The 26,022-nt window shown below is 36.0% G+C and overlaps 1 protein-coding gene across 1 annotated transcript in view; it reads right to left on the reverse strand.

Moving 5' to 3' along the window:
• Positions 1-1,082: 1,082 nt before the first annotated feature.
• Positions 1,083-26,022, reverse strand: part of eipr1 (EARP complex and GARP complex interacting protein 1) — a 43,083-nt gene continuing 18,143 nt past the window's right edge. Inside the window, exons 5-10 of the mRNA XM_048190329.1 lie at positions 22,897-22,996; positions 17,100-17,236; positions 8,076-8,243; positions 5,610-5,777; positions 1,525-1,704; positions 1,083-1,443 (exon numbers count right to left, since the gene is read on the reverse strand). Coding sequence (XP_048046286.1) covers positions 1,530-1,704; positions 5,610-5,777; positions 8,076-8,243; positions 17,100-17,236; positions 22,897-22,996 — 748 coding nt within the window. The 3' untranslated portion in view covers positions 1,083-1,443; positions 1,525-1,529. The remainder of the gene's footprint in view (positions 1,444-1,524; positions 1,705-5,609; positions 5,778-8,075; positions 8,244-17,099; positions 17,237-22,896; positions 22,997-26,022) is intronic.

The raw sequence follows: 26,022 nt of genomic DNA on the forward strand, positions 1-26,022 counted from the left end.
AGCATTTGGACACCCATTCACAAGCATTATATGGACTCACAGAGATGGATTATTTTTTCTCAAAATCTTTGTTCATGTGAAGAAAGAAACTCATATACTGTATTAGTATTTTGGGTGGAATATCTCCTTTTTTTTGTTTTGTGTTATTTATGTAATGTTTATTGCATTATTTTAGTGTCGTGTGTGTTATCCTGATGGTGTTTTGTTTTTGCGGTTATGTGCACCATACATGACCAAGTGTATGAATTGGTAACTTATGATGAACTCTGATTTATCATGTGTCTTTCTATTGTGCCATCTGTATTATTTTGGTGGTTATAAGCAGATTTTTTACACTGTATTATTTATGGTGAATTTGTGACAACCACATTTGGAGACCAACTTTTATAGCACTGAGTGATTGCTGCTGAGCTTTTTCATCAACTGTGTTTCCACAGTAACAGCGCCTTCTCTGATTGGTGGATTTCTCTTTGGGATTATGGGTAGTGTAGTTCTTCATTGGGAATTCAGCAGTTCAGAAGTGTACTGTATGGTATATCATCACTGAATGATCTCAGAGCGCACAGCGGGTGTTAAACGTTTTTCATTCTGTATGCAGAAAATGAGTCAGATTTTTACTTCCAGAACTTCACAGCTGTGCTCTGTTAGGATTTTTGAAGCATGTGAAGGCATAACACATATACAGTCTTTCAGGTGGGAGAGTCGAATCTCTCCATGCACTCACATCCGGCACGTTCACAGAAGAACAGGGGCAGCAGGGCTTGTGACAGACCCTTTCAGAGCAAAAAATGAAAATCCCTTAACTCCAAACCCTTTTAACCTCTCAGCATCACTGACAACAGACGGCGGTACGTAAAAGATCGGGCGCACCACTCGAGACGGCGAGCACTGACATTATGCATTCAGAGACTCGTTCCACCGGCCCTGGTATTGACGGATCGGACCGTGGCCATCCCTTGACAGCCCGAGATGTGGAGAGTCAAGCTGCAATTAAAACAGGCTGTCACTGGAGGTGCTTTAACGAACGCTCACGCCGCAATTACAGACGGAGGAGAGGAGAGGCAGATAAGGAGAGAAGGACATCAAATCTCGCTCTTTAATTAAAGCTGTTTTATGGGAAACATACAGGGGTAATTAGGCTCTCTCTGACAGCTCCACAGAGCATTGCTTTTGTTACAGTGTACATGATAAGACACATAATCATAATTAATCTTCAAGGTTCTGATTTCCCACAGCACCAAACAGTAAACGCAAAAACACAGAAACACCGATATCTGCATCTGTATGAACTAACGCACGGCAAACCAGCCCAATAAATCATCAGGTGTTAAGAAATCACGACACAAATACAGCTAAGAGTGACAGCACAGCCGCTGCTGACGAGTTTGCTCCAACTGTCCAGTATGATTTCACTCGTGCAGAAGCTGGGAATGTGAGTTCATTCTGGGAAAAGAGAGAGAAAAACATCTTGCTGTTATTTCTTACGCATACTCATTGTTGAATACGTCTTCAAGCGTTGCTCACCTGCTCTACAGCAGGATGCGGTATTTGAGGGCTCGGGGCACTCTGTTAATCACCAGCCGGCCGTCATAGCTGAGGGAGGCGAACAGCCAGGGGTCCGCTGCTGACCACTCCACCGCATACACGCTGTCCTCGTGCTCCTCGTATGTGGCGATGATGCTGTCCTGCAGGGGCTCTTTCCCCCTTCACACAACATACATGAGCACAGTAAGTCATACTCTTCATATTTTGCTGGACTTGTGCTGTGACACACAGACTGAATGCAAGTGAATCAAACTGAACCAAACTCAACTGAATTGGCATGTAGTGATTAACATTAAATTCGATCAAATTTACTGTATTTAATGACTTATTTAATGGATTAAATTAAATTGAATTGAACTTAATTGAATTTAACTGGACTGACTAAACTAAAATTAACAGATACACATTTTGTTTAATTGAAATTAATGAAACTGAATAAACTTGACTGAAATAAACCAAATTGAATAGAATTCAATTGAAAAGAACAAATGTATTTTGTGGAATATAACTGAATCAAACTGGACTGAAAAATACTGAGCTAGAATGAACTGAACTGACCTGAACTAAATTGTAGTTCACTGGATTGAAATTAATAGAATTTGAACAGAAATGAACTGAACTCAAAAAATAACAAATGTGGAAAATAAAACTGGACTGACTTTAACTAAATTGTAGTTAACTCGAATGACTGAACTGAAATTAAACAGAAATCCAATTTGTTCAGTTAAAATGAATCTGAATAATGATTGAAATAAACCAATTGAAAAGAATTCAATTGAAAAGCTCAGTATTTTTCAGTCCAGTTTGATTCAGTTATATTCCACAAAATACTGAAGCTATATTAAACTGAACTGATCTGAACTAAACTGGGTTGAAATCAGCAGAAATTGAATAGAACTTTTCTGAGTTCAACTAAAAAGAATTTGGTGGAATTTAACTGAATCAAACTGGACTGAAAAATACTGAGCTAGATAAAACTGGACTGACTTGAACTAAACTGAATTAAATAGAACTGTTCTGATATCAATAGAAAACAACAAATGTAATTTTGTGGAATTTAACTCATTCAAACTGGACTGAAAAATACTGAGCTAGACTGAATTTAACTGAACTGAACTGAATTGAAATGAACTGAATTTAATAGAGCTGTACTGAACTGGATTCAAAAGTACAAATGCATTTCCTGGAATTTAACTGAATCAAACTGGACTGAAAGATACTGAGCTAGACTGCATTTAATTGAACTGAACTAAATTGTACTGAACTGGATTGAAATGAACCGAACTGAATAGAATTGTACTGCACTCAATTCAAAACAACAAATGTTTTTCCTGGAATTTAACTGAATCAAACTGCACTGAAAGATACTGAACAAGATTGAATTTAATGGAACTGAACTAAATTGTACTGAAGTGGACTGAAATGAACTGAATTGAATAGAATTGTAAACTCGATTCAAAAGAACAAATGTATTTCCTGGAATTTAACTGAAACAAACTGGACTGAAAGATCCTGAGCTAGACTGAATTTAATGGAACTGAACTAAATTGTACTGAACTGGACCGAAATTAACTGAATTGAATAGAATTGTACTGAACTCGATTCAAAAGAACAAATGTTTTTCCTGAAATTTAACTGAATCAAAACTGTACTGAAAGATACTGAGCTAAACTGAACTGAACTAAAAATTGCACTGAACTGGAGTGAAATTAACCAAATCAATAGAATTGTACCACTGAACTCAATTCAAAAGAACAAATGTTTTTTCTGGAATTTAACTGAATCAAATTGGACTGAAAGATACTGAGCTAGACTGAACTGAACTGAACTAAATTGTACTGAACTGGATTCAAAAGAAGAAATTTACTTTTTGGAATTTAACTGAATCAAATTGGACTGAAAGTTACTGAGCTAAACTGAACTGAATTGTACTGAACTGGATTGAAATGAACCGAACTGAAAAGAATTGTACTGAACTCAATTCAAAACAACAAATGTTTTTCCTGGAATTAAACAAATCAAACTGCACTGAAAGATATTGAACAAGACTGAATTTAATGGAACTGAACTAAATTGTACTGAACTGGACTGAAATTAACTGAATTGAATAGAATTGTATTGAACTCGATTCAAAAGAACACATTTTTTTTTCTGGAAATTTGAACTGAATCAAACTGTACTGAAAGATACTGAGCTAAACTGAACTAAATTGTACTGAACTGAATTGAAATGAACCGAATTGAATAGAATTGTACTGAACTGGATTTAAAAGATCAAATGTATTTCCTGGAATTTAACTAAATCAAACTGGACTGAAAGATACTGAGCTAGACTGAATTTAACTGAACTGAACTAAATTGCACTGAACTGGATTGAAATGAACCAAATTGAATAGACTTGTACTGAACTGGATTTAAAAGAACAAATGTATTTTCTGGAATTTAACTGAATCAAACTGCACTGAAAGATACTGAACAAGACTGAATTTAATGGAACTGAACTAAATTGTACTGAACTGGACTGAAATTAACTGAATTGAAATAGAATTGTACTAAACTCGATTCAAAAGAACAAATGTTTTTCCTGGAATTTAACTGAATCAAACTGGACTGAAAGATACTAAGCTAGACTGAATTTAACTGAACTGAACTGAATTGAAATGAACTTAATTTAATACTGAGCTGTACTGAACTGGATTCAAAGAATTGTACTGAACTCAATCAAAAGAACAAATTTCCTGGAATTTAACCGAATCAAACTGGACTGAAAGATACTGAGCTAGACTGAATTTAATTGAACTGAACTAAATTGTACTGAACTGGAATGAAATGAACCGAACTGAAAAGAATTGTACTGAACTGGATTTAAAAGAACAAATGTTTTTCCTGAATTTAACTGAAACAAACTGGACTGAAAGATCCTGAGCTAGACTGAATTTAATTGAACTGAACTAAATTGAACCTAACTGAATAGAATTGTACTGAACTCAAAACAACAAAATGTTACCCCTGGAATTTAACTGAATCAAACAGCACTGAAAGATACTGAACTAGACTGAACTGAACTAAAAATTGCACTGAACTGGAGTGAAATTAACCAAATCAATAGAATTGTACCAAACTCAATTCAAAAGAACAAATGTTTTTTTCTGGAATTTAACTGAATCAAATTGGACTGAAAGATACTGAGCTAGACTGAACTGAACTGAACTAAATTGTACTGAACTGGATTCAAAAGAAGAAATTTACTTTTCTGGAATTTAACTGAATCAAATTGGACTGAAAGTTACTGAGCTAAACTGAACTGAATTGTACTGAACTGGATTGAAATGAACCGAACTGAAAAGAATTGTACTGAACTCAAATCAAAACAACAAATGTTTTTCCTGGAATTAAACAATCAAACTGCACTGAAAGATACTAAACAAGACTGAACTGAACTAAATTGTACTGAACTGGATTGAAATTAAATGAATTGAATAGAATTGTATTGAACTCGACATTTTTCTCACATTTTTTTTTCCTGAAATTTAACTGAATCAAACTGTACTGAAAGATACTGAGCTAAACTGAACTGAACTAAATTGTACTGAACTGAATTGAAATGAACCAAATTGAATAGAATTGTACTGAACTGGATTTAAAAGATCAAATGTATTTCCTGGAATTTAACTAAATCAAACTGGACTGAAAGATACTGAGCTAGACTGAATTTAACTGAACTGAACTAAATTGCACTGAACTGGATTGAAATGAACCAAATTAAATAGAATTGTACTGAACTGGATTTAAAAGAAGATACTGAGCTAGACTGAACTTAACTGAACTAAATTGTACTGAACTGGATTGAAATGAACCAAATCAAATAGAATTGTACCAAACTCGATTCAAAAGAACAAATGTTTTTCCTGAATTTAACTGAATCAAACCGGACTGAAAGATACTGAATTAGATTCAAAACTACTGAACTAAACTGAATTTAGTACAATTCAGTACAGAAAATATGAGGACCAAAAAAAAAAAAAAAGTCATGTGTAAGGTCGAGTAAGAGAAAGGGGCGTGTACTTGTCTTCCTGCTGGTTCTCCTCGTTGTCACTGAGGTCATCGTCGTCCACCAGGTGTCCGAACGGCTCTGAGGAGATGGACACCATGTTGGACAGGATGACCCTGCTGTCGCTGCTGCCCGTGAGCAGCAGCTGGTCGTGAGAATGATTGTACCTCACACTCCACACCCTGAAACAGCAGCACAGCACAAACCACAGCGTGACATCCTCATCTTCAAACACGCTGCGCTTCTGTCCTCGCTTCTCCAGCTCACCGACGACACCCAGACTTATTTCTCTGTTCTCTCCCTCTGTCTATATAAGCCTCGGGCATAGCTCAGAAAAGGATCCGAGCCCTCATAGCCAGGGATTGTGGGAGGATAACTCAGCTGTCAGCAGTAAAATCTGGCTCAGTCAAGACTTCTCCCTAACTAATCTGTCTCCCATCCCAAAATATTCCCTAATACCTCCCAGCCCGAGGCTTAGCCGAACCCCTGTCGCTGCAAACACAAGAAATGAGGAACATGTGCGGGACGTTGTTGTTGTGGCTCTTTCCTATCTAAATAGGATCAAAACGTCTCTGATTGATTCGGTGCCTCTATCTTTAAGAGATAGCATCCTGTGGCTGACGTGGTGTGTGTGTGTGTGTGTGTGTGTGTGTGTGTGTGTGTGTGTGCGCGTGCGTGCAGAAAGTGATACGCGCAGTTCTGAGGCAATTATATCCAGTGACTCACACCTACGAGCAGATACTCTCGCACAATCACACACACACACTGAAACAGATCCGCAGTGAGCTAAAACGAGCTGCGCTAACACACCCTTGAGCAATATAACACACAACTACAGCATCAGCAAGATGTAAGAGCACAGATATACACACACTAATTAAAATACTGTCTTTTACATTCAAGATAACCATGTTGGATCCTGACACGCACAGATAAAATAGCACAGGATGGCAGGCTTTGACTGTGGCCGGTTTCAGGAGAGATGTGGAAGATCGTACTAACACAAGCCTCAAACCCTCGATTATCTTTGATGTGACTGAAATACAGTTATAAATGTGGCTGCAAAGGTAAGTCACGTAAGATAGATTAACGGCTAATTAATAGAGATCTCACACACAGACCTTGACGTGCGAGTTTTAAAAGCAGCCGGAGACATTTCAACTTCTAAAACTGAACATAATCTCATTTTTTCACAGATTTGATTCTATTTAGTGTGTAAAACAAAATACATTTTCAAAACACACACACACACACACACACACACACACACACACACACACACACACACACACATATATTTATATATATATATATATATATATATTTTTTTTTTTTTTTTTTTTTTATCAAATGAATACACTACTATTCAAATGTTTGAGGTTGGTAAGATTTTTTTTCTCTTCTTTTTTCTGCTCACCAAGGCTGCATTTATTTGATCAAAAATACAGTAAAAACAGTGAAATATTATTATAATGTAAAATAACTGTTTTCTATGTGAATATATAGTAAAATTTAATTTATTCCTGTGATCAAAGCTGAATTTTCAGCATCATTACTCCAGTCTTCAGTGTCACATGATCCTTCAGAAATCATTCTGATATGATGATTTGTGCTGCTTAATGTTTTTGTGGCAACCATTACATATTTTGTCAGGATTCTTTGATGAACAGGAAGTTGAAAATAACAACTTTTATTTGAAATAGAATCATTTGTAACATTATAATGTCTTAACTGTCACTTTTGATCAATTTAATGCAACCTTCTGGAATAAAAGTTAATTTCTTTCTTAAAAAAAATTAAATACTAACCCAAAACTGCTGAACAATAGTGTATTTAATGAGCAAATATATATATATATATATATATATATATATATATATATATATATATATATATATATATATATATATATATATATATGCTTAATATTTATATATTTACCATTACATTACCATTCAAAACATTGAGGCAAGTAGTATTATTATTATTTAAAGAAAAAAGAAATTAACACATTTATTCAAAAAATGCATTAAATCGATCAAAAGATTTCAATTTCAAATAAATGTTCAAGAATCCTGAAAAAAATATATCATGGTTTTCAAAAAAAAAAAAAAAAAAAAAGTTTCATTAACTTTTTTCAACATTGATAATAATTATAAATGTTTCTTGAGCATCAAATCATCATATCAGAATGATTTCTGAAGGATCATGTGACACTGAAGACTGGAGTAATGATGCTGAAAATTCAGCTTTGATCACAGGAATAAATTACACTTTACTATATATTCACATAGAAAACAGCTGATTTACATTGTAATAATATTTCACTGTTTTTACTGTATTTTTGATCAAATAAATGCAGCCTTGATCAGCAGAAGAGACTCTTTCAAAATCTTAATTAATCATAATTATTTCACACTTTAGACTGGTAGTGTAAGTGTACATGTTCAGACATGTTTGAGTGTGTTTGTGTGTCTAACCAGTGCGAGTGCTCCTCCAGGCTCTTGACGGGCTCGCTGATGTGCCGCACGTCCCAGAACTTGACTTTACAGTCGTCTCCACAGCTGGCCAGGTAATACTGCTTGTTGGGGTTGAAGTCCAAGTCACGCACCAGCTGCCCGTGAGCATTCTCAATGCAGTAGATCTGACTGTGTACGACAAAAACATCACATCACACCCTCAGACCAATGTGAGTGATGGAGAGAAGAGGAGCAGAACAACAGACAGAGAGGGAAAGAGAGAGATAAGGATGGAGCGCTTCTTATGAATCAAAAGCAGCCTGAGCGTCTGGGTCTGAAGGTCAAACCTCCATCACGCGTCGTATAAAAGTGTGACAAGCCATAAAGCACAGGCTGCTCGCGTCCTTTCGCAAGGTGACGACTTCCTAGGCTGGATTTGCTTGTAAAGCTGCTGTGTGTGTGTGTGTGTGTGTGTGTGTGTGTGTGTGTGTGTGTGTGTGTGTGTGTGTGGATGGCTGTGCTTTAGATGACCTCAGGCTCATCTGTATGGACTCAACACAGTCCAGACGTATTACTACACCATCACGTCTGGATTTTTCTACTCCCATTAGCCGGCTATCTTGCCACACACTCATTAGACAATTAACTTGCTAATTAAAAATCTCATTAAAACAGGAAGTGAAATATATGACATGACAGTGTGTATTGAGCTTCAATTAAGTCTCCATTCATGTCGCGTGTAACGTAGCCGCTGGAGAACGATATTAACACTGAGTCCCGTTTTATGGAGTGGGAATATTAATATAGTGGGCTGCAACTAACAACTGTTAACTTGATCGATTGATTAATCTGACAATTATTTTTTTCAATAGATTTTTAAAAAAAAATCATCGGTGGTCAGACTTTAAAAATATACAGTACAGTCCAAAAGTTTGGAACCACTAAGATTTTTAATGTTTTTAAAAGAAGTTTCGTCTGCTCACCAAGGCTACATTTATTTAATTAAAAATACAGTAAAAAACAGTAATATTGTGAAATATTATTAATTTAAAATAACTGTTTTCTATTTGAATATATTTGACAAAGTAATTTATTCCTGTGATCAAAGCTGAATTTTCAGCATCGTTACTCCAGTCTTCAGTGTCACATGATCCTTCAGAAATCATTCTAATATGCTGATCTGCTGCTCAATAAACATTTAATGTGTACAATTGTACAAAATATTTGTGTACAATATTTTTTTTCAGGATTATTTGATGAATAGAAAGTTCAAAAGAACAGTGTTTATCTGAAATCTAATCTTTTGTAACATTATAAATGTCTTTACTGCCACTTTTGATTGATTTAATGCATCCTTGCTGAATAAAAGTATTCATTTCTTTAATTTCTTTTCAAAAAAATAAAAATAAAAATTCTTACTGACCCCAAACTTTTGAACGGTAGTGTATAATGCTACAGAAGCTTTGTATTTCAGATAAATGCTGTTCTTTTGAACTTTCTATTCATCAAGGAATCCTGAAAAAAAAAGTACACAACTGTTTTCAACATTGAAAATAATCATAAATGTTTATTGAGCAGCAAATCAGCATATTAGAATGATTTCTGAAGGATCATGTGACACTGAAGACTGGAGTAACGATGCTGAAAATTCAGCTTTGATCACAGGAATAAATTACTTTGTCAAATATATTCAAATAGAAAACAGTTATTTTAAATTAATAATATTTCACAATATTACTGTTTTTTACTGTATTTTTAATTAAATAAATGTAGCCTTGGTGAGCAGACGAAACTTCTTTTAAAAACATTAAAAATCTTAGTGGTTCCAAACTTTTGGACTGTACTGTATATTTTATCTTATAAAGCTTACCTAAAGCTTATATTATATCTTATGAAAGAAATATGTTGTTATTCTACACCTTTCTCAGTGTTCTCCATCAAATAATTTGTAAAGTGAATCCTATAGAATTTTTGGTAAATTCTACAGATTGTTTTGTGTTTAAAATTTGACGTGACAACTGACAATCAAACTGATTTGTATGGAAGCTTGTTTCCGCCACGGAATAAAAATATCAAAAGGTAATTGTGACTCTTTATCTAACAATTCTGAGTTTTTTCTCTCAGTTGTAAGTTTATATCTCACATTTCTGACTTTTTCCCCTCATAATTCTGCATGTGCATATGGTCAGGTGTTTAAAATATAAAACAGAATTGCGAAATGTAAACTCAGAATTCCGAATTTATAACTTGCAATTCCGAGATATAAAATCACAATTTGTTTGAAGTTAAAATTATGAGATAAAAAGTTGCAGTTACATTTTTTTTGTTTTTATTCAGTGGCAGAAAAGCTTTCATAGACATGAGACTTAAAGTAGACTACAAATGAGAGACTCACTAATACAGACACAAGTCTTTACATGATCAGGGCCGGAGGAATATTCATCAGAATATTGAGTTTAGACACAATTTGTGCTATTGAGTTGACATTTACAGAAAGATGTCAGTGTTTTCATTTGAATCATTTGAATCAAATAAAAACAAATTTTGTCTTTTGGATAAGTATTAACAAAGTCCCTTTAAGACAAGTCATTTCACTCGGCGGCCATCTTTGAAACGCCTCTCGGGCATCCTGGGCATCATGCAATCTCTTTGAATGGGGAAACATCAAATTCTCCAAAACTGTTTGCCAACCTTACGATTAAATTTCATATTTGAAATCACCAATGAAATCTAACAACAACCGGCTCATACATTTAGTTTCTAAACGCTCGAATCATGACAAAAAAACTGTATTTTTCAGGCTGGATCAAGCTAATGCGCATGCGCAGACCTAAATGCGTGTCTCTTCGGAGGCGCGCGTCTGACTGTTTCTATAGAAACCGGTGATTCTAACGGCCGCTGAAGTGACGCGATGACTTTACCAGTCGGCGATTGGCTCTTATTTAGAAGGCGGGACTTATTCCGCCATATTGCGCGTTACACTTTCTCCCATTCAAAACAATACGAGTGACACGTCTTGTGTTATTCTATAGTCTTTGGTATTAATCATCAAAGAAATTCATCAGAATGACACGAAATGTGTTGATGATTAGAGATGGACCAATATTACATGTTTCTGCTGATATGAAAGCCGATTATCCAGAATGATATCTGCCGATACCCATAGTTTGTTTTTCTTAAGTAAAAAAAAATCTCTCCGAATTAATGCTGTAAACTATGCAGGGAACCCTCTTATTTGTTACATTACTATAATATTAGAGGTAAAAATAACAACAGAGCCCAAATTATTACATTCAGCTGCTATTTATTTTTAGATATAGGCTAATAATCACACTCAAATAAAAAATTAAATGTTTGTGTACAACTCAGTTGCAAATAAGGTAGTTTTCATAATCACTTGTCTTCATGGACTAATTAAATAAATGAGCTCCTCTCTAGTGTTTTATATAGCTATCTAATGAACTGTGAACACTTCCTGAGGTTAAGTGACATTGTTCTCAAGCTGTTTTACTGACATCTTTCCGCGGTTGAAACTGATTGATCGATTACATGAAACATGATTAATTTCGGTAAGTTGTACTGTATCTTTCAACATACAGTACAGTCCAAAAGTTTGGAACCACTAAGATTTTTAATGTTTTTAAAAGAAGTTTCGTCTGCTCACCAAGGCTACATTTATTTAATTAAAAATACAGTAAAAAACAGTAATATTGTGAAATATTATTACAATTTAAAATAACTGTGTACTATTTGAATATATTTGACAAAGTAATTTATTCCTGTGATCAAAGCTGAATTTTCAGCATCGTTACTCCAGTCTTCAGTGTCACATGATCCTTCAGAAATCATTCTGATATGCTGATCTGCTGCTCAAGAAACATTTATGATTATTTTCAATGTTGAAAACAGTTGTGTACTTTTTTTTCAGGATTCCTTGATGAATAGAAAGTTCAAAAGAACAGCATTTATCTGAAATACAAAGCTTCTGTAGCATTATACACTACCGTTCAAAAGTTTGGGGTCAGTAAGAATTTTTATTTTTATTTTTTTGAAAAGAAATTAAAGAAATGAATACTTTTATTCAGCAAGGATGCATTAAATCAATCAAAAGTGGCAGTAAAGACATTTATAATGTTACAAAAGATTAGATTTCAGATAAACACTGTTCTTTTGAACTTTCTATTCATCAAATAATCCTGAAAAAAAATATTGTACACAAATATTTTGTACAATTGTACACATTAAATGTTTCTTGAGCAGCAGATCAGCATATTAGAATGATTTCTGAAGGATCATGTGACACTGAAGACTGGAGTAACGATGCTGAAAATTCAGCTTTGATCACAGGAATAAATTACTTTGTCAAATATATTCAAATAGAAAACAGTTATTTTAAATTGTAATAATATTTCACAATATTACTGTTTTTACTGTATTTTTAATTAAATAAATGTAGCCTTGGTGAGCAGACGAAACTTCTTTTAAAAACATTAAAAATCTTAGTGGTTCCAAACTTTTGGACTGTACTGTACCTTCTGATGTTCATTCATGTTTATTTTGTGCTAACCAGAGCAGACTCTCGCTCTGCACTACAGCGATCTGTCACGACACTCTGAAGAGTGTCAAAATGCCATTTATCGTTTGACTTACATGATAAAATGGACTGAGATGTTGTTTCTTATCAGAAGTAACAAAGCACAGAGCTCTTTGTGATTATTAGATGGGAGACTATTCAAATAATGTTTGGACTGCAGACTTGTCAACCCGTCTTGAACTGGTGATTCCTGGGGTCAAACAGAGCTTGCTTTAACGCAGCCATGTTTTAATTGTTAATGTGTTATTGTCACGTTAACTTGCACTAAATTCAACATAAGGGATTTTCTTCACACACAGTATTAGTTGCAGTCTGACACTTTTCCACCTCATTTTGATTGACAGGATATAGTCGGCCTTGATCATCGGCTGAAGGCCAGTAGTGAAAATAATATCGACCGATACCGATTATTGGCCGATGCATCGGTGCATCCCTATTGATCATTTGTCCTGTGACAGGGTTTATGAAACGTCCCTGCAGTATAATGAAAACAATTCACACAAACCCCTGAATGTCCCTTAAACATCAGCTAAAAACTAATCAGACGGCAGATTTACAGATCTCAGATGCACCAGACTTTATGCTGATATTCAGATCTGCTGCTTGTCCTTCTCAAACCGAGCAGGCGTAACAGAGGAGACCTCCAGCAGACGGAAGGTTTGTGAACTTTATCCTGGTTAAGGAGCAGGGAACGCGTCCGGAGCCACAGCCAGCTCTGACCCCGCCAAGGAAATGGAGCAGGAAATGAGGTTAGCGGCGCCGCTCCCGAGTCCTTCATGCTTGTAAATGTGAAATTGGGATCCGATCAGGCAGAGCCTGGGTGAGCACGCGCCACACAATCGGACAGAGATTAGTTGGCGTTGATCCGTATGCCTGCGGACACGGCGCGGGTCAATCTGCATCCCCTTCCCAACGTCCTGTTCCGCACTGCACGGCTGATAAATGGACGGGGCCGAGCGGATCGGGCTGCGTTTCACCAACGCTCGGGAAGCCGGACCTTAGTTTCCATGGCAACATCACGATTAAGACGGGCTGAAGGCCTGATGTCTGCCTCAGTCTAGAAGGAAGACAGTTTAAAAGCATGCGGATTTGAAGCAGCTCTTAAACGCTCTGCAGGAAATGGCTCTTTCTAAAGGCTGTGTGTTATTAGACGGACAGCAGGAGAGTTAAAAGGTCAGGAGACGGTACGTGGATGTATGCTGTGAAGACGTCCTTTCTACTAGCGTTAAAACACTGACGTGTGTCGTCCAAACAGCTGATAACCTTATTTCTCAATGCGCAAGAGTAAACTGTTTTCTGTGAATGTGCGAGTCTTCTGATTCATTAGATATAATGAGAGGAATAGTGCAGTAAATGGTAAAACTGTTTGCGCTACAAAACAATGTGTTTATAGTTATGACAATACATTAAAATAATATGGTAAGAAATAGCAGTTTGCAATATAAAGCAGCATGAGGAGCTGTTTTGTACAGCTAAAACTAAGAGGAAGAGGATGAGGCCGGAAGCCAAACACATTCAATTTACAAACGGCCGCATCCACTCTTATGTTAAAAATAAGGTGGATAGCTGGAGATTAAATTATTGCCTTTTTTTTTTTTGCAGTATAGACATGATGACATGATGCTTGCGGGATCTAGATCAGGGCTGTCAAAAATAAATAAATAAATGCCTGAGGGGAAGTGACAAATAATAATACAAAATAATAATAATTATTATATAAAAATAAATTAATTTAATAATTTAATTTTAATTTTAAAAATGTTTATTCATTAATTATTTTGCAAAATATATTTTTAGCTATAACAGCACAGAAAAAAAAAAACAGGTCAATTTTAATTTGTTATAGTGCATTTTATAGATTTTTTTTAATTCATTGTATTGCATGTTTAATTTTATATTAACGTTTTATTTTACATATACATTTTTTAATATATAAAATAAACCAAAAAAATGCATCCATTAACTATATTGATGTAATATACATTCATAACATTATATATAGTACATGCAATCCAACAAACAGAACAAATTACAATGTCTGTTTTTTTCTGTGCAGATAAACAGATAAAATCAGGATTTTGCACATGCAAAGTTTGACTGACAAGCTGTAATTTAAATGAGTCAAACCATTTCTGATTGGTCAGTAATCACAGTCAGTCTAGTATGTGTAATCTAAAGGCCCCTGGTGCATGAAATTAGTAAATTCCATAGATTTTCAACAGATTTATACCTAAAATGGAAAATATCAGATGTCAACACTGGCTTTCATCATGTGCAGTGCAGGTATATTTTTTATGACCCTTTAAAAATTCACCTGGAATAGAAACAGATGGAAGACAATGTTCATCACTGTCAAGAGCAAAGTAAATGAATGTACCTTCAGGCAAATTTTACATTATTCTGGAAAAAAAGAATTTGATGAAGCAGTTTTCCTTTAACACCTTCCTCTCTGAGCTGTAAATGACGACTCCTGACACCAGGAGAGCATATTTTCATCATACGAACTCAATCTGACTGCTCTTTCTACCAGAGGATCACATTAAAGTTATTCCAACTTTGGAAGCGTAATACGTTGTTTTATATGAACTGCAAGTATGACAGATTTCTCATGTTCTCATAACATTCATCAAGTAAGGCTAGTTACAGAGAAATAAGTAACTTTTATTGTCATCAGCATGTTTGTGTGAACATGGTCTGGAAAAGTCATGATGGAATCAATGATCAATTCCTTAATTTAAAAATAAATCAAATCTTTAAAACATTAATTACATTATACACCCCCCATGTGATCGAAACTGTGTTCTTCTGCACTGTAAGTGGGCGTTTCGGCCAAAAAAAGCTGTAAAAGTGGACCAGATCTTCTGGCAACAGTCAAAATCCTGACTAACTCATGCAGTCTAGAGTGATTCTTTGAATAGAAAGTTTATAAGAACATAATTTCTTTGAATCAGTCTTTTGTAAGATAATAAATGTCTTTACTAAATAAAAGTATTATTATTATTTTTTTAATCTTAACTATCCTAAACTTTCAAAATTTATGGCAGTTGCCACAAATAAATAAATAATTAAATTTTCAACATTGATAATAATCATAAATGTTTCTTGAGCATCAAATCATCATATCAGAATGATTTCTGAAGGATCATGTGACACTGAAGACTGGAGTAATGATGCTGAAAATTCAGCTTTGATCACAGGAATAAATTACACTTTACTATATATTCACATAGAAAACAGATATTTTAAGCTGTAATAATATTTCACAATTTTTACTGTATTTTTGATCAAATAAATGCAGCCTTGATGAGCAGAAGAGACTTCTCTCAAAGAAATATGAACAGTAGTGAGGTAATTCATATCTTATGGTGCACTATTCTTTGTTATAATCATGATAAATGTCAAAAAATAACATTATGGTAATAGCATTTCTATTGTAAGTTTTGGTACTCATCTGCGTTCATCTAAAGAGGTTGCAGCTGAATCATTTAGAAATAACGAGGTTCACTGAATGCTTTGAACATCAGGCTGAACATGTTTCCCAACACTAATAATGCATTGTCAAACATCACATCTTGAAGAAATGTCACTTAGTTTGTTAAAGGTTCCTTTATGGGTTGTGCAGTTCAGATTCTCCTGATCCGGGAAGCTAGAGTAGCTGTGTGCCGAGTGAAACGAATGTTCATGCGAGCTGTGCTGGAGGAATAATAATCACAGCGCTATTGATCCCTGGGTAACAGTCAGACCTGATGAGCTGAGATGAAATGAGATGAGAGAGAGAAGCAGCAGAGAAGAGAAATGAAGACTGAGATGCACAGAACAGAGCTACAAAAAACACATGCAGAGTGAAACGCAGACAGAAAGACAGAGGATGAGGAGTGAAGCTGCAGAAGAGGAAGATGCCTTCAGAGATGAATCCCTACTGTACTTACACCACTGGTCAAACAAACTGGAGTAATTAAGATTTTTGCATGTTTTTGAAAGAAGTCGCTTATGCTCACCAAGGCATGTGTTCAAAAGAACAGCATTTATTTGAAATCTTTTTAAACATTATAAATGTCTTTATTGTCACTTTTGATCAATTTTAAGCATCCTAACTCAATAAATGTATTCATTTCTTTCAAATATGGTAATAATGTATGGTACCACTACAGAATTTTTTATACAAACAGAAACAAAATATATTTTAGTCTTTTAAACTTCCAAAAAGAGAAGCTATAAAGAGATTTGCATGTTCTGTGTCACCATGAAATCAAAATTGACAGTTTTTTAATGGGATATTGCAGTATTTATTATAAATATGTGTCTCGTAATCTATAATCAGAATAACTTCCCCTCCCTCTTGCAGCATCTTTGAATTTTGAAGCATTTTGAAACAACCCAAGCCCGAGTTTGTACAGTAAAAATTTGAGATAATAAAAAAAGATATCCAAATGCGACTTCTCTCGTCTTACCTCATGCTCCGCAGGTCCCAGCCTCGGATGGCAGTGTCGTTGGCTGTGGCCAGCTGGGTGCTGTTGTGATGTGGGCTCCACTTGCCTGTGGTGAACTTCAGCTGCCCTTTGCCCTCCAGGGTGGCGCTGCTCGAGATCTGTGGGAGGAGAATCGATCCACATACATCTCAATCAACGGCTGCATATTCACCAGCGATCGAGAGCACTGTTTATACTGGGAGTTCAATGCAAAGTGTGCTCTCAGCCTGGAAAGATCCATTCAGAATGTCTCCACAACCTCCAGAGAGAATGAAAACATCTGCGACACATGACAGTCCACTGGTGTCGTGGATGGAGGTGTTTGACTATATCAGAGAATGTAAACTTGATGTCCTTATTTGCTTCTGATTGGATTTATTTACTGTGTTAATATAAAAAAGCATATGAAAATCAGACGAAAAGACTGTGAACTTAGTGGCTTTAATGAGGGAAAGAACCACAATCCCACAAAGCATTGTGAATGACAAATTAAAAATGGTGGAAAAATATAAAACTATTGATTTAAAGCTGTTAATAATATATTTCAAGTTTACTGAAAAAAAAAAATGCATATACAAATACTCACGCTGTTTGATTGATTCTTTGATCGCTTTCTATATATAATTTAATCACCGTTTAAATAACAGATTATTTTCATCCTACTGAGAGAAACAAGGTGAAGTTGAGCGTTTAGTCACTGGTTTGATTTACTGACACACAGACAAAGATCATGTGACTGTACATGAATCATTAATATCAGATCAGGCATTAGAATGAACACAGTTACTGACATGTTGTTGCATTACTGTCGAGTCCATATCGTAAAAGTCTGTTTGCGCCGAAATGCGATTGATTTACCAAAGAATCCACAGTGAAATGAACCGAATACAAATCAATAAAGCTCAACTGAGACATTCACATTGTTGAAAATAAATAACCATATTCCTGCATTAGGATCCTTTGAAAGGTAATGTTATTTTAGTCCTGTATCGCTCTTCTCTCCTCCTCATCTCACTGACACACCAGTGGGCGGGGCTAACGCTGTAATGATGAAGTGGGCGTTGATTTATTCTGTGGAGGCGGAGTTTCACCATCTATAGACACATTCCAGGATCAGTCGTTCTCTGGGTCTGGAGTCAATAAAAGCTTTTATTGCACTAACAAGGAAGATTTCAGTTCTGAAACTTACAGGATATTCTTATAGTACGATGAACTCTTATATAATCGAAAGATTTCTCAATTCATGACCCCTTTAACCAAAGCATTTACATCAATTAACAAACTTGTTGCTCACAGGTTGGTCTTTAAAGGTATGTTTATCAATTCTCTTATGGATCAAATACAACTCAGGCTCATTGGAAAAATTTGCATGTGGTGACATTTCTGCATAATGATATTATGTTTATTTTTGAGGCTTTATTTGAACGTCAATCTGGCAACATTTTGTTATTGTAACCGGACACTCCACATCATAAATGCAATGCTGTACTAGTTGAGCTAGAGAGCAAGTTTACTTCATTAGAAAAGTCAAAGCAAATCATGCACTTGTTAAGTGCATGTAAATATGTATGAGGCAGGTTTTAAGATAAGATCTGAGGTAAAACCAGAATATACTCTACGCAAGTATTTGAAATATCAATATTAAAATACTGACAAACCTGACAACTACTGCTAAATGAATCAAAAACTGGTCCTTTAACTAATAAATAATCACAGAGCACTGAGGGACGGCTTTGTTATTTATGCTCAGTTGTGAACGCTGTAAGAGAAGCAGATTTTCCCTCTCTCTGAACCTCTCCTGCTAATTTTTCAGGGTTTGTCGCTCATTGACCACAGAGAAAACAGATTCAATATTCCAGCACAAGCAGCAGCCTGAGCTACTGAACAATAACACATCGATCCACTTCTACCATTTTAAACACACACTCGACGTGAAAGCCAAATGGTAGGGAGCGTCATTATTTGTATCATAATTATGCTACTTTTAGTTCAATTCTAAGGCAGCATCACACGTGTCCTCTGCTAAGAAGAAACCCTGAATGCATTCAAACAAGCTCAGTAAAAAAATTCAGAGCGAAACCCTAAATATAAATATATTAATATTTTTAATTAAAGCACCTATAACAACAGCTCAATCAAAATAAACAGGAATATTTTATCAAATATTTGTGTGCTATACTGTATTTATTTAGGGCTATTTTATCTTATTATTGAGCATCATGCTAAGATCACAACAAAAAAAGATTTAACTCAGTATTTTTGCCTCGTTTTCCAAAACAATTAATCAAAACATTCTTTAAATCAAGATACATTTACTTGAGATGCAAAATGACATGATATTACTGTAAGTCTTATTTTCTGAAAAATGTAAGTGTTTATGCATAACACAAGAAAAAAAATCTGCCAATCGGGTAAGAAAAATAATTGGTTTTCTATTTAATGTTAAGTGATCACCCATGTTGGCAATAGAAGGGTTCTGGAGCTTAAGTGTGCAAATGTGAAGTGACGTAAATAGTTAGAATGACAGCATCAATTTGCTTAATGATATTGGGTTTATCAGGTTGTTTTCCCATAAATGATATTGGGTTTATCAGGTGAACGTGTGTCAGCAGACAGTAGGACTTCTGAAATGAGAAGAAAACAATAGCTGCGTTTACACTGGTGCAAGAAATCAGATTTTTTTACTCACATCTGACACAGACTGGAATTTGTTGCACACGTGTAAACACAAGATTCTGCACGAGATCTGGTTTTTTTGCATCCGTTCTGAGCAACTTCCAAATGTGGTTTTAAATCAGATACATATCCGATATGTGGACATCTGACCTACGTCTGAACACATATATCCGATTCCCATTGGAATTCCAAGCCACCACAAGGCGAGGGAGACAAGCTTTGCAAACAGACAATATGGATCTGACAGCAACACCATAAGTAACCATGTTTATTCTAATGCCTGATCTGCGATCAGTGATTTCTGATGTGTAATTATTCATGTTCAGACAGATTTTCTGTCTCAGAATTGTTCAATACTGTTTATGCATCAGTAAATTAAGCCAAAAAGGTTTTGTAAATTAAGACTAAACCCTCAACTTCACATTGTTTCTCTTAGTAGCATGAAAATGATCTGTTATTTGTTTGAGAATGCTTCTTCCTTTGGAGGAAACGCCCCAGATACACGTAGACGTGAGCCTGGTGTCTGCTTCTCGCTTTGTGGGATTCAGCGATATCCGAATAAAAACACTAGCAGACGCAGCGTGGTGATAAACACATCAACCTGAGCTATTCTGAAGAACAGAGGGATGAGCGAGTGTGTGTGTGTGTGTGTGTTGTGAGTATGGGGGCGGCATGAGGGAAGATTTGCATGAGGCAGATTAGCATTCTTCACGACACCGCTGGAATCTAGCTGTGCCGAGAGCTTTCCGAACATCCTCTCTCTCTCTCTCTCTCTTTCAGCCTCCCCCTCGTTTCACTCTCTCTCGTTTTTAATGGGCGCGCTGCACTCAGCAGGCCTTGCCACTCGATAACCTCCCCTCGCTTTGCATGCAAAGCTGACATTAGAGGGACCTCATGGAGCGGCTCAGTGTGATGTCAACGACGGGCCTTTTCTCCAGCCTCCGTTGGGAGCGAGAGTGTTTTGGCACGTGATGCCGCGTCAAATGTCGAGTCAAGGTTATGTTCGCAAAGGCCTGTGACACTGCAGTCCGAGAGAGCGTTAATTAGTAACGACTGCAGCTGATTATTAATGAACAATAGGTGGAAAGCTGTTTCTTACTCGGTGAATCTCCTAAAGTTTAGACTATCAGGCTTTTAGGGCTTATGATTTGACAGATGCAAAAACGAGAATGGAATCGTGGAATCCAGTCAAAAATGGAATTTACTGTATAACAAAGAATGTCGTGGAATTTGGCCAAATTTGGATGAATAAATCAAAAGAAGGGCTGTACAGTTAATCAAATCATGATATGGACTGGTGTCTGCCAATATTAAACCGCAAAATGCTTCAATTTTTACCAGTCAAAAAGTGAGATGTGAGATGTAATCAGCTAAACGTTTAATATGTGGCAACCGTATTACGATAGAAATGGTAATATCTAGGGATGTTAACAACTCAACCAGAGACATTTTCAGAACATTAGGCATAAGATTAAGAATGAATGTGTGCATATTGTGATGAATTTAATTAACTTCGTAGCACTTTCCTGATAGCCCTTCAGTAAATTTACTTATCCTTACACCTGCACTAGAACATGGTGTGGCTTTGACAAGTGTGTTTATAGGCTGTGGTTAGGACAGTCATTTAGCCTATTAAAATATATTATATATTATATATGTTACCAGCAATGTGTGAAACCCGGCATTGTATTGAATGCCTAGGGAATATATAGAATGCCTGAAGTTTGTAGGCAAAGTATGAAATGGTTTATATTTCACACATTTCCTAGGCATTCTTCACAATGCCAAAGGGCCAGCCGGCTTGTCAATCTGTATAATACTTAGGTAATGTATAGAATACCTAGGAAAAGCATGCAACATAATCACAAAAAACAGACATTTCATACTTTGCCTACAAACTTCACGCATTCTATATATTCCCTTGGCAGTCTATACAATATCTGCTTTTCACACATTGCTGGTAACATACATATTATATTATATTATATTATATATCGCAGGCATAACATTATGAGCACTGACAGGTGAAGTGAATAACACTGATCATCTCTTCATCACGACACCTGTTAGTGGGTGGATATATTAGGCAACAAGTGAACATTTTGTCCTCAAAGTTGATGTGTTAGAAGCACAGGCGATCGTATATATATATATATATATATATATATATATATATATATATATATATATATATATATATATATATATATATATATATATATATATATATATATATATATATATATATATATATGGCACAGTTTTTATAGTTAACTAAAACTAAAACTATTAAAAAAAAAAAAAAAAAAAACATTTCTGTTACATGAAATAAAATAAACTTTAACTGAAATAAAAAATATAAAATATAAAAAACTTAAACTCATGTTTCCCAACATTTCTCACTGTCATGTTTAAATTGGTGCACTAAAACAACTACAATGAAATAAAAAATTTAAAAATATATAGACATGTAAAAAAAAAAAAAGCAAAAAAAGTCAAAACACACAACAATATTACTAAAACTTTAACCAAAATGAAAAAAAAAAATTGAAAATATAAAAATAAAAACTGAAATATAATAAATAACAATTATAATAGTATCTGAATGACAATAAAATAACACTGGTCAATGGCTGGTCTGTGCTCATAATTTAAATGAGTAGTTCAACTAAAAATGAAAATCTGTTATCATTTACCAATTCAAAATGTGTCATTCTAAACCAAAATGCTATTTTACATAAAATTTTTCATGGCTGTGTTTACTGACATAGACAAAAAATGATAAAGACTGGCATGGTTTTAAAGCTACTGTTATCCATTTTTTACGCTCCAGAAATCTTAAAATGCACATACAGTGTGAGATTTTTGCTTTTTTGTCATTTTCAGAGCTTGACATCCATTGGTCATGATATGCTTTCATTTTATGAAAAAAAAACCCCACAAAAAACACATGAACTTTTTTCGAAAAAAGAAACTCATAGAGATGCGAGATGTAAATGAATGTTAAGGAACTGAACATGGTGATATGCGGTGCCAGTGTCACAGCTGCAGTACTGAGAGAAGGGCTGTGAAACACGGCAATTATGAAAATAATGAATCTTACTGTGGCCTTGCTGGAGCTCTCCTGAAGGTCCCAGAGCAGCACATGGTTTTCAGCCAGAGATATCACACGCTTTCCATCACCCATGGGCTCCCATAATACACTGCAGAAGACATGAGAGAGGACATTGACAATGGCTGACCACACATTCAAAGCTATTTCATGGAAGTTAGTATTTAATACAATGTTTGAATGGTGCTTTTTACATATGTATGAGGAATGTTGATATGGGTATGAAGTGTAGGGCAATTAACCAAACTACACAGTCTACCATCATTAGCTATCCAGACATCAGAAAATGTTAAGGTAATACATACACTATATTGCCAAAAGTTTTTGGCAATGCACTTAAAGACAGGCGTCTTTAATGAACACATGAACTTTAATGATATCCCATTCTTAATCTGTAGGGTTTAATATGGAGTCGGCCCACCCTTTACAGCTATAACAGCCTCAACTCTTCTGGGAAGGCTTTCCACAAGGTTTAGAGTGTGTTTATGGGAATTTTTGACCATTCTTCTAGAAGCACATTTGTGAGGTCAGGCAGTGATGTTGGCGAGAAGGCCTGGCTCACAGTCTCCGCTCTAATTCATCCCAAAGGTGTTCTGTCGGGTTGAGGTCAGGACTCTCTCCAGGCCAGTCAAGTTCCTCCACACCAAACTCACTCATCCATGTCTTTATGGACCTTGCTTTGTGCACTGGTGCGCAGTCATGTTGGAACAGGAAGGTCATCCCCAAACTGTTCCCACAAAGTTGGGAGCATGAAATTGTCCAAAATGTCTTGGTATGCTGAAGCATTAAGAGTTCCTTTCACTGGAACTAAGGGTCAAGCCCAACCCCTGAAAAACAACCCCACACCATAATCCCCCTCCACCAACCTTTACACTTGGCACAATGCAGTCAGGCAAGTATCGTTTCCCTGGCAACAGCCAAACCCAGACTCGTCCATCGGATTGCCAGACAGAGAAGCGTGATTGGTCACTCCAGAGAACACGTCTCCATTGCACTAGAGTCCAGTGGCGGCTGCTTTACACCACTGCATCTGACGCTTTGCATTGCACTTGGTGATGTAAGGCTTGGATGCAGCTGCTCGGCCATGGAAACCCATTCCATGAAGCTCTCTACGCACTGTTCTTGAGCTAATCTGAAGGGCCACATGAAGTTTGCAGAAAGTTGGGGACTTCTGTGTGCCTCAGCATGTGCTGACCCCGCTCTGTGATTTTACGTGGCTGTTGTTCCCAATTTCTTCCACTTTGTTATGACACCACTAACAGCTGATCGTGGAATATTTAGTAGTGAGGAAATTTCACGAATGGACTTATTGCACAGGTGGCAACCTATCACGGTACCACACTTGAATTCACTGAGCTCCTGAGAGTGACCCATTCTTTCATAAATGTTTGTAGAAGCAGTCTGCATGCCTAGTGCTTGATTTATACACCTGTGGACATGAAGTGATTGGAACACCTGAATTCAATGATTTGGAGGGGTGTCCCAATACTTTTGGCAATATAGTGTATATAGAAGAAGTGTATATTAGATGCTTGGGTAAACGGTAAATGATTCAAGTTTGATCTGAGGGAAGAAGGCAAAGTAGGAGGAGAGTGAGGTATTGCAAGGGAACCCATGTGTAGCAAAAGTCCACAATATAAAAGGTGTGCGAGCATCGACTGGCCTCCGAACATCGCAGAGATTACTCCGTCATTACTGAAAGTATTGACTGACCTATATAACACAGTTTGCTTTCGTTTCTTCTCAGGCTTCAATTGATCTAGCAGCGGTGGCTCTGATAACCCATCACACAGCCATTAGCCTGTCTCACGCTGCCATCACTGTGCGCTCAGCACGTCCTGTGCACAAATTCTCACAAATGCTCCATTGGCCACAAAGTGCTCAATGGGCATTGATTAAGAGGCGTCCACTAGCTTTCAAAATGAAGCAATTCTATTCTGTGAGATGAAAAAAAAAAAAAAAACATAAAAACATAAAACAGGAGGTGACAACAAGTCTTTTTTGGGGGGTACATTGATATTTCGTCTATTTTCTTCAGGGGAGCCTAAATTGGAATGTTTTCAAAACATATGTATTTGAGAGAGAGAACAGAGAAAGTCTGTGAAAGGTATGAACATTACCTGCACTTTAACACTAGTCTTGACTATTTGATCAACATGTACAATAACAACGACAACAGTTTCTTTTTTCTTTGGGGCAGGTATGCGTGAATTTTGTCTTTGGCTGACTGAGCAACAACAAGGATAATGTGTTGTTAAAGGATTAGTTCACTTTAAAATGAAAATTAGCCCAAGCTTTACACACCCTCAAGCCATCCTAGGTGTATATATGACTTTCTTCTTTCTGATGAACACAATTGGAGTTATATTAATAAATATCCTGAAGCATTCAAGCTTTATAATGGCAGTGAGCGGGATCAACGACTGTGACCTGAAGAAAGTTCATCCATCCAACATAAACGTACTTCACACAGCTCCGGGGGGTTAATGAAGGCCTTCTGAAGTGAAGCGATGCGTTTGTGTAAGAAAATATTCATATTTAACAAGTTATGAAGTAAAATATCTAGCTTCCGCCAGACCACCTTCCGTATTCCACTTACAGAAAAAGTTGAATACAGAATATTTTTCGTAAGTTGAATAGGGAAGATGTAGGACATAGCATAAGCGTTTTGAACTGCGAGAGTTTTACACTTTCTTCGCAAGTTGAATATGGAAGGCAGTCTGGTGGAAGCTAGATATTTTACTTTATAACTTTTTAAATATTGATATTTTTCTTACACAAATGCATCACTTCACTTCAGAATGACTTTATTACCCCCCACCTCCACCCCGAAGCCGTGTGGACTATGTTTTGCTTTGGATGGATGAACTTTCTTCAGCTCATACTCGTTGGTCCCTTTCACTGCCATTATAAAGCTCGGATGCATCAGGATATTTATTAATATAACTCAGATTGTTTTCATAAGAAAGAAGAAAGTCATATATACACCTAGGATGGCTTGAGGGTGAGTGAAGCTTGGGGTAATTTTCATTTTAAAGTGAACTAATCCTTTAAGCAAGAGCAATCTGTGAGAATGAGGGATATGAGGAAGCAAGACATGTCATTCATCTTAAACAG

This window comes from Megalobrama amblycephala, linkage group LG5 (genome assembly GCF_018812025.1).
Source record: "Megalobrama amblycephala isolate DHTTF-2021 linkage group LG5, ASM1881202v1, whole genome shotgun sequence".
In the NCBI taxonomy this organism is placed as follows: Eukaryota; Metazoa; Chordata; class Actinopteri; order Cypriniformes; family Xenocyprididae; genus Megalobrama; species Megalobrama amblycephala.